General features: G+C 63.8%; 1 protein-coding gene across 1 annotated transcript; it reads left to right on the top strand.

The window, feature by feature from the left end:
* Window positions 1-5,261: 5,261 nt before the first annotated feature.
* LOC309579017 (uncharacterized protein) lies at window positions 5,262-14,064 on the top strand (the record flags this gene model as incomplete). Its single annotated transcript, XM_082292018.1, has 8 exons — window positions 5,262-5,378; window positions 6,671-6,796; window positions 7,556-7,825; window positions 7,960-8,086; window positions 8,518-8,694; window positions 9,506-10,195; window positions 10,829-10,972; window positions 11,618-14,064. 8 exons carry the CDS (start codon window positions 5,262-5,264, stop codon window positions 12,652-12,654), a joined length of 2,688 nt encoding a protein of 895 aa, XP_082148144.1. The 3' UTR covers window positions 12,655-14,064.
* Between the last annotated feature and the right edge of the window lie 442 nt (window positions 14,065-14,506).

Below are 14,506 nucleotides of genomic sequence, written 5' to 3'. Positions count from 1 at the left end.
CTTTTCCTTCTTTCCTCCTTCGAGCCACACTGATTCTCCCCTTTCCCACTGCTTTTCTCCAAAGGTTCTCAATCAATCCCAGTTCAGGGCTGGGAAAGTTTTAACCCCCCCAATCCGCCTCTGCCACGTTTCTCCATCCTGTGGGGGATTGGGTGCTGTGCCTCAGGGAATCCAATCCCAGGATTCCCGCCGGGAGTCAGGGCTTTCCCATCTCCCCCAAGTTGTCGATCTCGATGACGATGGGCCAGATGCTCTTCACTTGGGAGAACCCCTGGAGCTCGAACTTCTGGCACATGGAGTTCAACATGGACCTGACAGCCCTCAGCGCGTCCCGGATCACGGCCTGCAGCGACCCCCCCTGGGATTCCACACGTCCATTAATTTTCCAGCGGGTTCCAGGATCCTCCAGAGGCTTCGCTCCCTTCCTCACTCCTGCAGCCGGGATTGCGGCGGGGGATGAAGCCCCAGTTCCCAAAATCCACTTTGGGGCGCATCGCGCGTCCGATGTCACCCCCTCGGCGTTCCCGGCGCTCTGGAGGCCGCGCGGCGCAGCCGCATCCGTCGGAAGAGAAGCCCCGGGGTTTGTCCCCTGCGCAGCAGCGTGGCAGCCAGAGCAGCCTGCCCAAGGCAACCCCGACCTCCTGTAGGGCCGGTAGCGCCGCAGGATCTCCCTGGCTTTCTGGAGCACCCTGTGGAAGCGGGAGCGCGGCCGCGCCACCCGGCAGCGCGCGGCCCCACGCCTGCGGGGTCTGCAGATCCTCCTGGCCCGGGGCCCCTGGAAGTAGTCGTGTTCCCACGGCGAGCACGGCCTGGGAGCGCAGGGCGTTCCCGGCTCACACCACAGGCAGTAGCTGTGGTCCTTCGCCACGGCCGCTCGCAGCTCCTCCACCTGCAGCTCCCGGTTTCCCGGGAGAAGCGTCGCCTCTCCCGAGGTGTGTCCGTGGTTTTGGGCGCGGCCGTGATTCCTGTCCCCAGCGGAATCCCACAGCTGTCCCCAAGGACTCACGCTCTGCTGCTTTGTCACGGAATGAAGCAGGAACGTCTCGCTCGGGGGTAGGTTTTCCATCAGTTCAGGTTTCTCCTCCACTTCCTCCTTCACGAGCCACGGCCAGACTTGGCTCCCCACTCCACTGTCTGCTTCCGACGGGAATTCGCTCCTTCCCTTGTGACAGCCAAACTTCTTCAGGAGCCTCCTGGCCTGGAGACAGCACGACGTGCTCCATCCTGCTGGGAGAGGGGTGGGAAGGGGTTGGATTCTTCCTGGCTGGAGCAGGAAGAGGAACATCCCTTCTTCCCGGTCCGGGACCACCCGGGCTCCACATCCCAACCTCTGCCAGATGTCAGGAGAGCCCAGCAGTGGGAGAGGCCCTGGAGGTGCCCCAGGGATGGGGCTGGAGCAGGAGGGAGGAGGATTCACCTGGAGACGAAGGCTCTGGCCCCTCCTCCGGCTCCTGGCACCCACTGGCTCTGGGCCACCAGCCAGAAGACGGCTCCTCCAGCCAGCTCCCAGCATGTCCTGCAGGAAAACAGCGCATGTCACCGGCCAGGCTGGGAATCCTGACTCTCCATGGCCACAGGAATGAAGGAAGAGCCCTGTCCTTGTCCCCACCAGGAATCCCAGCTGTTCCTTGGCCATGGGGATGGAGGAGGGAGCCCTGAGCCCATCCTGGACGTGAATTCCATCCCTCAGGGTCGGGATGTTGCTGCTCACCTGGAGATGGGCAGACCCACGGCTCTTCCCCGCGCTCCAGCCGGTGCAGGATGTCAGGTTTGGGGCCTGGATAACCTGGGGATGGGACAGAAAGCCCTGTGCTGTCCCTCATCGCAGGAAAACCAAGGACTGGGCCACCCTGGCTGTGCCTCACCGCGCACGGAAACACCTCTGGGATGTGGGAAAAGCGAGGGAGAAACCAGAGCTGCTGCCAGAGAGGGATTTACTCCCGAGGATGAAGGCAGAGCCCTGATGGAAGTGTGGGAGTCAGATCCCAGCTCCGCTGACGGGCGTTCCCAGTGAGGGAATGTCTCCTGCTCATCTCAGGAGCAGCTCCCAGGGGTGGGACATCCCACCGTGCTCCCTGATCTTAGGGAATCATTTCCAGGGGTGCTCAAACCCAAACCCAAATCCTGCATTTTCCAGCACTAAACTCCCTGATCAGCCCCTGTTAGGGAAAACTCCTCATGGAAAGGGTTGTCCAACCCTGGAGGGAGTGGAAAGCCGCGTGGATGTGGCACTTGGAGACATGGATGAGTGGTGGCCTTGGCTGTGCTGGGGAACGGTTGGATTTGGGCATCTCCAAGGCCTTTTCCAACCTCCACTCTGGGATTCTGGGATTCAGCGTTCTGGAAGCCGCACGGCCCCGCTGGGGTGGGACCCGAGGGAACCCCTGCCCAGGGCGATTCCCGGGATTACCCAGGGAGGTCAGGAGCTCGTAGGTGTCCGACACGACATCCCGGTACAGCTCCCGCTGCCCCGCCGGGAGCGCGTCCCACTCCGCCCGGCTCAGGAACACCGTCACGTCCTCGAAGGTCACCGGCTCCTGCCACGGGATCAGGGATCACACCTTCCTCAGAGATCACACCTTCCCCAGGGATCACACCTTCCCAGGGATCACACCTTCCCCAGGGATCACACCTTCCCTCAGGGATCACACCCTCCCCAGGGATCACACCCTCCCCAGGGATCACCCCCTCCTCGGGGATCACACCCTCCCACAGGAGAAGCCTTTCCCATGCCAGGGGAGCTCCCAGGACACGAGGCTGTGGATGGCACCATCCCAGGAAGGTGCATTCCCCACTCTGGGGGGAACTGCGGATCTGGGAGAAGGAGAGGCTGGAATTCAGCACCAACCACTGGAATCTGGCACCTCGGGATGTGTTTTACCGTTCCTACTGGGAGCACTCTGTGATCCCCATGGCACTGGGATAGTCCAGGACCCCCCCAGGTCACCTGGAGCTGGACATGGGGGAGTTTCCAGGCAGCCCCCCGTGACCCCCCAGGGCACATCCCAGGAAATCCCCCGGGATCGATCCCAGTGGGGAGGGGAGGGATGTGGGGGAGAAATGTGGAGGGTGATAGGGGTTTTGGGGTGGGGGGGCTTGGGGGAATGGGATGGGGGGTTTTGGGGGGTGATGGGGATTTTGGGGGGGTGACGGGGTGGGGAGTGACGGGTGGTGTTAGGGATGGGGGTCTTCGGGGGGAATTTCATGGGAGTGGGGGCAGTGGAGGGGGCGATGGAGGGGGTGATGGGGTGGGATCGGGGGTGTGATGTGGGGGTGGTTTGGGGGGGTATTTGGGTTTTCGGGGTGGGGATGAAGGGGTGATGGGGGGATGATGGGGTTGGGGGGTCCCTGGCCATTTGAGGCCAAGCCCCGCCAGCAGCATCGGAGGGGGCGCTGCGGGACCCCCTCGGATCCGGGGGGGCTCGGGGGGGGCCGGACATCGAGGGCCCGGGCGGCGGCGAGGGCAGCCCGGGGCTCCCCCGGCCAGCGCCCGGCTCCTACCTGCGCCTGCCCCGCCATGGCGGCCGGGGGGCCCCGCGGGGCTCGGGGGGGGCCCGGGAGGTTCCGGGTGGTCCCGGCGGCTCCGCGGCCTCTCCCGCACGCGCTTCCGGTACAGGCCCCGCCCGCGCCGGAAGCGCCGCCATTGCCGAGCCGGAAGTGGCGCCCCGCGGGCCCCGGAAGCGCCCCGGTGACCCCGCACGTGATTCCCGGATCCGGGGCGTTCAAATCCCGCCGGGAACGGGGCGGCAGCGCGGCCCTGGGCAGCCGGGGCACGGCGGGACAGTCTCTTCCTGCAGGGGTTTTCCCGGTGTCCCACCGGGCCCTCCCCTGAGGCCGTTTCCTCCTGTCCCTCCCTGTTCCCCGGCAGCAGAGCCCCCCTGCATCTAGGCCGCTCTCATCCCGCTAGGCCTCCAGAGCCACCGGTTCTCCTGAAATCCCAAACTGAGCAGGAGAATTGTCAGGTTTTCCACCAGAAATGATCTCAGATCCCACCCAGACTCCGGGTTTCCCCATGCTCTTCCCTGAGGCCTGAGCCCGTACCTCCCGCTGCCCCCGCATCTCTCCGCGCTGGCTCCTGGGTGAGCTTCCTCTGGATTGCCCGCTTCTCTCGGATAAAGTTCCCGGCGATTCTGCCTCTCCCGTGTGCAGCTTCTCCTTAATTCCCTTCCCACCAACCTCGTGCAAGCAGTCTCCATCTATCTGCTGGAATTCCCTATGGAATTCCTCTGTCCTGCCCGGACCCTTCACATCTGCGCCACTGAAAGCCAGAAAATCGGAATGAATCCAATTCCATCGTATCCTAGGAACCCACAGGCGTGGCCAGGAGTAATCACTGATCACTAAATGGGTACAGTGAGCGTGGTTTGGTTTCATAGCAATCCCAGAATCCGGAATTGTGGGGTTTGTTGGAGCAGCAGCAGGATGTGGAATTGCTGTTGGTAAAAGACTGGATCATCCCTCAATTCCCTCCCAGCCTGGGCCATTCCAGGATTCCAGGACTCCACCAGAGGGGTGCAGGGAGAGCAGGACCCACCGGACACGGTTTTGGGAGATGTTTCCTCCAGCCCTTATCCAGAACCGGCCCTTTCCTCTCCCTGTGTCCGGCAGCCCCGGCTCCGACTGACCTTTCGGGGTCACCGTGGTGACATCAGGGGCCAAGGTCCAGGCGGGGCAGTGACACCATGAGGCTGTGGCTGCTCTGCGCTGTGGCCGTGGCCGCTGTGGCCGTGGCCGGAGCCCGAGCTGACCACGGCGGCTCCAGGATGGTGGCACGCGGGAGAGAGGTCGGTAGTGCAGGGAGAGGGGTAAAGCTGGGAATAACAGGGCCGGGAATGCCGGGAGCAGCGCGGGAGGCGGAATGGCCCAGCCCGGCACGGCCCCCGGCCCCGCACCCTGCCCGAGCGCCCGGAACGAATCCCGGAACGGGAGCAGCTTCTCCAGCGTCCCTGTCCTGCTGAGGATGGGCTCGGCATTCCCGGCCCCTCGCGGCATTGCGCAACCGGAGAGGATCCCACGGGGATGGCGAGGGGGGAGCGGGGAGGACGCGGCGGGACGGGGGCTTCCCCTCAACTCCCGCTCCATGGGCAGCACCCTGTCCTGCCCGCATTCCCAGCCCCGGGCTCCGGCAGATCCCGATCCAGCCCTTCCCTCCGCAGGGCCGCCGGCGGCCGCACAGACCCTGCTCCGGCTGCTTCTCCGTCCTGAGCGAGGTGAGCCCGCGCCGCCGGGATGCGGGAATGCGGGATGTGGGAATGCGGGGGATGGCGGCTCCCACACCCGCGTCTGTCCCGCAGGAGTCGCAGTCGATGCCCTGGAATTCCCGTGAGGAGGATGCGGCTCAGCCGGGCAGGCGGGCACGGAGCAGGAAGGGTCTGGAGGTACCGGAGTGTGCCCCCGGGATGGGGATGGGGATGGCGGTGGCATCTCCCTCTCCCGGGGCTCCGTGTGACGCCGCGCTCACTCCCGCAGGGCAGAGCCAGGAGGGAGAGCCCGGAGCCGGCCCGGGCCGCGGCACTCCCCGGGCGCACCCTGCTGCTGTGAGGGGTGACAGCGGAGCCCCGGCAGGACCCCGGACCCCGCGGGGACCCCCGGCAGCCCCCGCGGGGCGTTCCAGGAGCCACCGAGCGCCGAGAGCGCGGCGGGAGCGATGCCGGAGCCGCCTGGGAATGATGCTGGACACTGGGAGGCAGCCCCACGCCAGGAGAGAGCTCAGCCGCCCGCTCCCTGCTCTGAGCTGAGCCCCCCGCCCTTCCCACCCCTCAAAATGCTTCTGGGGCAGCTGCCCCCGCTTTGCCAAGCCCCCCAATAAAGCCGGCACACCGGAGGGAGAGGATGCATTTGGAGGGACACGCAGGGTGCGTGAGACCCGACAGAGACACCCTGGGCTGGGCTGGGTGGGAGTGTGGGGACACCGGGGCTCTGAGGGGCTCTGAGCCAGCCCCGTGCGGTGTCGGCACAGGGGGATTGCGGGGGGACCCCAGGGATGCTGGTCCCAGGGACGGTGGGGCTGGGGGACCCCCCAGGGGTGCTGACCCTGCGGGTCCCTCAGGAATGTCCGTTCAGGGGTGTGGGAGGTCCCCCAGAGCGCTGGTCCCAGGGGAGGTGGGGCTGGAGGACCCCCCAGCGATGCCGGTCCTGGGGGTCCCGCAGGGCTCCCAGTTCAGGGGAATGAGGGATCCCCAGGAATGCTGCTGGACCGCAGAGGTGCAGCGGGTCCCCAGGAATGCTGGTCCCAGCGGAGGTGGGGCTGGTCCTGGGGGTCCCGCGGGGCTCCCAGTTCAGGGCCCGGGGGGCGTCCGGGGGTCGGGCCGTGGTGACCCCTAGCACCTGACCCCGCTCCATAACGGGCCCCGCCTCCCCCCGGGCCCCGCCTCCCCCCGGGCCCCGCCTCCCCCCGGGCCCCGCCTCCCCCCGGGCCCCGCCTCCCCCCGGGCCCCGCCTCCCCCCGGGCCCCGCCTCCCCCCGGGCCCCGCCTCCCCCCGGGCCCCGCCTCCCCCCGGGCCCCGCCTCCCCCCGGGCCCCGCCTCCCCCCGGGCCCCGCTCCATAACGGGCCCCGCCTCCCACAGCGGGCCCCGCCTCATCACGGGCCCCGCCTCCCTCCGGGCCCCGCCCCACAGCGGGCCCCGCCCCCGCCCCGCCTGCCCGGCTCCTGCTCCTCCCGCCCGCCAGGGGGCGCCGCTTCCCGCGCGGTGCCGCTCTGGCGACGGCGCCCCCTGCGGGCCCGGTGGCGGCGCGGGCGCGGGGCCTGAGGCGGCGGTGGCGGCCGCGGCCATGTCCCGCCGGGGGCCCGCGCAGGTCAGGGCCCGGCCGGGGCGCGGGGCACGGGCCGGGACGCGCGACGGGACACGGGACGGGGCGGGCCGCGGCGGTGCTGGGTCAGGGGCGTGGGGGGGTCCCACAGGGGAGTGGGATGGGGGATCAGGGAGGTCCCTCGGGGTCCTGGGGATGGGGGGAGGGAGGTGGTGTGGGGGGGTCCTTGAGGGGGAGCTCGGGGGTGTCCGGGAGAGCTGGTTCTGGGGGATTGAGGGGTTCCCCACGGGAGATGGGGCTGGGGGAACCCCCAGGGGTGCTGGTTCTGGCAGTCAGGGGGGTCCCTCTGGATCCTGGGAATGGGGGCGGACCCTGAGGGGTGACAGCTCAGGAGGACAGGTGGGCTCCCCAGGGCTCCTGGTTCAGACGGAGGCGGGGGTCCCACAGAGGAGGTGGGACTGGGGGCCCAGAGGGCCCTCAGGGTCCTGAGGATGAGGGCTTGGGGAGGGAGGTGCGACTCTGAGGGGTGGCAGTTCAGGAGGATGGGGGGATGCCCCAGGGATGCCAGTTCATAGGGATGAAGGGATCTCCCAGGGATGCTGGTCCTGGGAGAGGTGGAACTGGGGAACCCCCCAAAGGTGCTGGTCCTGGGGGGCCTCCTTTGGTCCTTGGGAAGATGGGAACAGGGGAACGAGGAGGTGGCAGCCAGCCCCTGCGGAACTGGGGCTACTGGGGGGGTCCCCATTCCCTGCGCACCCTTGGGCCAGGGCCGTGGCCGGGCTCCTAACCCTGAATCCCCCGCAGGTGTCGGGCAGCCTCCGGCAGAAGGCGGTGCCGGGCATGGCCCCGGCGGAGCTGCAGGAGCTGCAGAGCCGCACGGAGCGCGCGGAGCGGCGGCTCCTGGCCTGCGAGAACCTGGTCGGGGAGCTGGGCAGTGGCCTGGCCACCCTGGGCACCCTCGTGCAGGGCTATGGGCAGCTCCAGCAGCGCCTGCTCAACCTGGAGAACCTCCTCAAGAACAGGAACTTCTGGATCCTGCGCCTGCCCCCCGACTCCCGGGGGGAGATCCCAAAGGTAGTGGCGGACGCTTCCCAGGGATCCTGTGGGACTGTGGAAGGATTGGGGGCCGAGCTCCTGCGTGTCCCCATAGTGGGGCTGGATGTGTCCTGAGCCACGCGTGGTTCCAGGGGAATTCCCTGTGATTCCAGGTGCCGCTCACCTTCGATGATATCTCGGTGTATTTCAACGAGCTGGAGTGGGAGAGGCTGGAGCGCTGGCAGAAGGATCTATACCGGGCCGTGATGAGGGGCAACTATGAGACATTGGTGTCCCTGGGTAAGGCTTGGGGGGCTGTAGCTCATGGAATTGTGGAATAGCCTGGGTTTGGAAGGCTGTGAGGATGGTGAGGCCCTGGCACAGGTTGCCCACATCCCCGGAAGTGTCCAAGGCCAGGTTGGACAGGGCTTGGAGCAACCAGGGATAGTGGAAGGTGTCCCTGACTTCCACTAGAGGGAAATATTCCAGCCAAAGCTTTTCCCTCACTTGGGATTTTAGTTCATGTTCTGCTGGTTAAGATCTTCTCTATCTGGGCTGCATTCGTGCTTGGGGGTGGAACCTGCCTCGGGGTCAAGGAGGTGTTTGGAGTAGGGATGAGGTGTTTGTGTCTCTGCCAGGGCTGGGAGAGGGGACAAGGGTCACTCTTGGAATGTGCCAGGGTAAAGGCACAGCCAAATCCTAACAACCCCCATTCTCTGCCCCATGACCAGACTATGCCCTGTCCAAGCCCGACATCCTGTCCCGGATCGAGAGGGATGAAGAGCTCAGTGACAAAGAGGGTCAGGAGTCCCCATGGACACAGAATGGGGATGGTCAGGAGCCCCCCCAGGCACCAGAAGAGATGGATGAGGCTTCAGGAGATGAAACCCCCATGGAAGCTGCCCCAGGTGGGTGCCAGGAGGAGGTGGCTGTTCCTGGAGATCTCCCCTTTGTTGGGAAGGAAGTGCTCACTCCATGGACTAAAGCACCCCAGAGCACTGTGAGTCTTCATTCCAAGAGGAATGGTTGTGCTTGGTCGGATGAATCCCATGGAGAAAAGCAGGCAAAACCTGCAGGAGGGTCTGGAGTGGTGGGAAAGGCCTCCTGTAAGACTAGAGCTTCCAGAGACATTCCTGCCTGCTGTGGAGGGACAGGAAACATGCTGGGAAGTGAGGAGCTAGGAGCTGAGGTGGGAGGGGGAGGCTGGAGCTGCTCTGCTTGCCCTGGGGGAACAGAGGAGTCTGGGGAGCCTTGGGGCATGGATTTTGAGTGGGAGGGCTGGGCAGGAAGATGGGAGGTGCTGGAAAGGGACAGACAGAGCTAGGAGCAGCAGAGATGTGGGAAGAGCCGTGGTCAAGGGCTCTGTCCTGCAGGATTGAGGAGTCTGGAGAGTTAAAGGCATCCCAGGAGAAGCTGGGCAGGTGCTGCCCTGTGGGAAATCTCACCTGGAGCCCCGGTGGAAGTCTGGGGGTTGGATTGGAAGATAGGAAAAGGGACACAGGGATATCTCCTGTGGGATTCATGTTCTGTTACCTGGAGCTTCTCTCCTGTGTGGATCCTGCCACAGGGCAAAGGAAGCGGCTCTGCTGTGGGGGTTGGAGCAGGGATGAGGTGTTTGTGTCTCTGCCAGGGCTGGGGGAGGGGACAAGGGTCACTTTGGGAATCTGGCAGGATAAAGGTGCAGCCAGATCCTAATAAAGCCTCTGTTCTCTTCCCCAGGAGCAGACGGTGCCGTGTCCAAGCCCAATGGCCGGTCTTGCATCAAGAGGGATGAAGAGCCCAGCGACAAAAAGGGTCCAGAGCCCTCATGGACACAGAATGGGGACAGCCAGAAAACCCCACAGATACAGGCTGGGGACAGCCAGGAACCCCCACAGACATGGAGTGGGGACAGCCAGAAAACCCCACAGATACAGGCTGGGGACATCCAGGAACCCCCACAGACACAGACTGGGGACAGGCCAAAGTCCCCATGGACACGGAGTGGGAACAGCCAGAAAACCCCACAGATACAGGCTGTGGACATCCAGGAACCCCCACAGACACAGACTGGGGACAGGCCAAAGTCCCCATGGACACGGAGTGGGAACAGCCAGAAAACCCCACAGATACAGAATGGGGACAGCCCAAAGTCGCCAAGGACGCGGAGTGGGAACAGCCCAAAGTCCCCAAGGACACGGAGTGGGAACAGCCCGAAGTCCCCACGGACACGGAGTGGGAACAGCCCGAAGTCCCCACAGACACACTCTGGGGACAGCCAGACACCCCCTCAGACACAGACTGGGGACAATCAGAACCCGCCCCAGACAAGTGTCACCAACAATGAGAAGCCCCCACAGACACCAGAAAAGATGGAGCAGAAGGAAGAGGCTTCGGGAGAGGATCCCGTGCCCATGGAAGCTGGCCCAGGTGAGTTCCAAGGGTGCCAGGGAGGATGTGCTCCCTCTTCCCCAGCTCTCTGGGGCTCTGGCAGTGTCCATGGCAGAGGGCATGGTGCTTGGAGAGGCATTGCCAGGGAGGAGCGGGAGCCTTGGGATGCTGTCACAGGACCATGGAAGGGGGTTGGGGCCCTGGACACAGGAATGCAGCCTGTGGAGATGGTGGGGTGAGGCTGCTCCATGAGGCAATGGCACATGGCACCTTGGTGTCCTTCCTCCCAGCCCTCCCTCTGCTTTTGGTCCATGTGTGGCTTCACTCCAGTTCCTCCTGACACCTTTCCATAGAATTGGTGGGGTTGGAAAAGTCCTCTGAGGTCATCGGGTCCAACTGTCCCCCAGCACTGCCAAGGCCCCATGTCCCCAGCTGCCACATCCACCCAGCTTTTAAATCCCTGCAGAAACAGGGACTCCACCAGTGCCTGTGCCAGGGCTGGACAACCCTTTCCAGGAGGAATTTTCCTGATAACCGATTCACATCCTGGCTCTTGAGCCACAGCTTTCTCTGGCCCTTCCCCACACTCCCAGCAACCCCTGGTTCTTAATGTCGGAGCAGGGACCTGGGAGCTCTCCATGGGTCTTTCATATCCCTGTTCCCTGCAAACAGAATTCCCCATCCTGGTGATGAATGTGATGTCCCTGGGGGACCATCAGCCGGAGACAGGGACAGAGGAGGACCCGGAGATGGAGGAGGACCCGGAGATGGAGGAGGACCCGGAGATGGAGGAGGACCCAGCAGAGCCTGACACTGGTGAGTCACCCTGTGCCAGGGACACAGGGCCTGGTGGGTGGGAAGCAGCTTCCAGACCTGATGGGCTTGAAATAGTGAGGGAAAAGGAAGTTTCATGGGTTCCTTTTATCTTTTCCTGAAACATCCTGTGGGTTAAGCGGTGGGTCCCTTGTGCCACTGGTCCTGATGGCACCACGGAAGCCTCAGCCTGGAAGATGGGCACTCCATCCCTGCCCTGGGCAGCTGTGCCAGGTCCAGACAACCCTTCTGGAGAAGGAATGTTCCCAATATCCACCCTGAGCCTCCCCTGGCCCAGCCTGAGGCCGTTCCCTCTCCTCCTGTCCCTGTTCCCTGGCAGCAGAGCCCGACCCCCCCAGCTGCTCCCTCCTGTCAGGGACTTGTGCAGAGCCACAAGGTCCCCCCTGAGCCTCCTTTGCTCCAGGCTGAGCCCCTTTCCCAGCTCCCTCAGCCACTCCTGGGGCTACAGACCCTTCCCAGCTCCATTCCCTGCCCTGGACATGCTCCAGCCCCTCAGTGTCTTTCTTGTCATGAGAAGCCCAGAGCTGCCTCCAGGACTGGAGGTGCCCCAGCAGTGCCAGCACAGGGAGGGGCCCTGATCCTGTGTCACACCGGTGCTGGCACAAACACAGTGTCTGTCTCTTTCAGAGGAAACCTCATCCATGGAAGATGAAATGCCATGCGAAGGGGCTTCTTCCGAGGACGTCAAGGTGAAGGAAGAGGAGCCTGAGCTGCTGGCAGAGGAATCCACACCCTCTCCTGGCTCAGAGATCCAAAAGTACCCCAAAAACGAGCTGGTGAAAGCCAAGAGCAAGAAGAAGCCAAACCGGTGCGAGGCCAGCAACCTCCTGATGGGCAACTGCCGGCGCGGGTACGTGCGGGAATGGTCCCATCCCTGCACGGAGTGCGGGAAGCGCTTCCGCCTCAAGATCAACCTCATCATCCACCAGCGCAGCCATGCCAAGGAGGGGCCCTATGAGTGCCCCGTGTGTGAGATCGGCTTCAGCAGCAAACGGCACCTGGACCTTCACCGCGACATCCACATCAAGGACAGAGCCTTCGGGGCCAAGGTCTGGGGCAACGTCCACCCCGAGCTGCGCATCCGCCCGCGCAGGGACCTGTGCGGCGGTGCCCACAGGCTGGGCAGCGGTGGCCACGCCGGGGGGGCCTGGCTGGGCCAGCCCAAGGAGGAGCCGGACAGAGAGGGCCTGTCTGGCTCCGGGATCGCACGGCCGCCAAATTCCAGGCTGAAGTGCCCCCACTGCAAGAAGTTCCTGTCGTGCTCCATGTCGCTGCAGCGGCACCTCCAGACCCACACGCGGGACCGGCCCTACTGCTGCAGCTCCTGCAACAAGTGCTTCACCCGCCGGAATCACCTCCTGCGCCACGAGAAGATCCACGAGCGGGCTCTGGCCGCGCTCCAGCAGGAGGCGAACGCCCAGGCCCCCGCTGCTATCCCGGCATCCCTGCAGCACAGGGCTCCCGAGGCCGAGAGGAGCCTTTCCCAAGGGAGCAGGAGCCCTGAGGCTGCAAAAGCGAGCCCACCCAACGTGCTCCTGCTGGGAGCGACACCACTGGAGCTGCCGGACAAAGGCTCCCCGCTCCCTGACTGCATCGGGAAAGCCGTGCAGCCTGTGGTCCAGCTGGGATCGAGGGCAGTGGCTTCAGGGATGATGGAGAAATGACCACGGGACAGATCTGAACTGTGCGTGTCCCTGGAGAGAAGCTGTGAGTTTGTTGGGTTTGCACCTGCTGGGACACCGGGATTGGGAATCTGCTACGTTTTAGGAGCTTCCTGGGTTGTAGAAAGAATGGGAAGCTTGGAAACCGCAACAGAGAGCAAACTGCGGAAGCCTCCAGCGATCCAAAATGATTCACCATTCCACTGACTTGTTTCTGTTGGCTGATGCTTGGAATTTTCCCAGGCTGACTCCTGGGAGATGACCAGGTGAATCCTGGTCAAACAGGAGCAGAGCTTCCACGTTCCTTGGTGTTGGAACTGCCCCCTTGTGTTCGGGAACACAACTGAAGAGGACAGGCAGAAGGGAATGGAGCTGGCAGCATTCCCAAGCAGCCCTTTGCTCCATGGACCAAGCTTCCTGGATGAAGAGAGCGTGACATCTCTGAGACCCCACCGCATCCTGGCCACGCTTGTCACCCCCCACCCTGGGGAGGAGATCAGCCAACACCCCCTCCAACAGGTCGGGAACACTGGAGCTTTACACTGGAGGATCTGGAGGACAAACCAAACCCCAATATTCTGTGCTGGCGTATTCCAGGGATCCCGGCAGGTCCATCAGGAAGGCCACAGGCACCCTCAGGACCATCCTGCATGGGTGCAGAGTCATTTTAGGAATACTTGACGGGTCAGCCAGCCCCATGCTGCAGCAGCACCCCTGATCCTTGTGGATCCGCTTGCATGGAGCAGCCCCTCAGCTCTGGAGGAAACTCCCACTCTCCCAACCACAGCTCATCCCCTTTTGCCCAAAATCCCACCATAATGAATCCTACGGGAAAACAGTTCTGCAGCTACCTCAGTCAGGGAGAGGGGGATCTGCCCGGAGGCAGCCCGTGGAAGCCAGGCCTGGCGCTGCTCTGGTGTCCCCTGGAGCAGTGTCCTTGGCCAGAGCCCCACACACATGGCACACACTGGCTGTGCACAGGGAGCACATCCCACCTGGAGCCATCACCATGCGGGCCCAACGGAGCAGCTGTTGGGACTCCTGAGTTTAGTTAGTTTTGCAGGGTTTTTTTTGTTTTCTTTGAGTTGTTTGATGTAATTATTTGATATCCTGAAGTCTCTGGCCCTCTCCAAGCAGTGAGCACTGGGAACTGGCAGGCTTTTCCCATCTTTCATTACGAGTCACTCCCAAGGTGTGATGGTGCTGCTGGGGAAGCTTTGGGAGCTGAGGGAACACCTGTGCCACATCCAGGTGTGATCCTCAGCTGCCTCCTGCTCCACGGGACAGACAGCAGCATCCAAGCTGCTCCACAGGAATACACATGACATCCCACTGTTCCCCTGGGCCAGTGTCTCACAATTCCTGCCCCTGGGATTGCATTGTGGAGCATTCCTGGACTGCAGCAGGAGCTGGGAGGGGTGACAGTGGCAGATGGGTCACTCTGTGTCCCCAGCAGGACACAGGGGTGGTTGATGCCTTATGGTCCCATGGTGGCCATGGATCTGGCAGTGAGCCAGTGGCTGGTTATCCCTGTTATCCCTGCCCAGGCAGAGATCCCAGTGCTCCCCAGTTTATCCCAGGGGCATGGCTGAGCTGGTGTGCCGGTGTTGCTGGTAGGTGAATCCCCCCAGGCCAGCAGAAGGGCCCCAACCAGGCATTTCTAAATCTGCTGTGAGCGGGACCAGCGTTTCCTACGACATTCCCAATCCCTTTCTCAGGCTGTGGAATCAATAAAGTATTTGTCTCTATGTCTGGCTGCTTTGGGGGCTGCGCTGGCGCCTGTGGGTGCAGAACTGGGATCAGCCACGACAGCTCTCAGCGGGAGGGTTTTGGCAGTCACTGCCAGCAGCTCCAA

Source organism: Coloeus monedula (genome assembly GCF_965178545.1).
Source record: "Coloeus monedula genome assembly, chromosome: 1".
Lineage (NCBI taxonomy): Eukaryota > Metazoa > Chordata > Aves > Passeriformes > Corvidae > Coloeus > Coloeus monedula.
The sequence above is the reverse complement of the archived record's forward strand: the minus strand, read 5'-3'. Positions and strand labels throughout refer to the sequence as shown.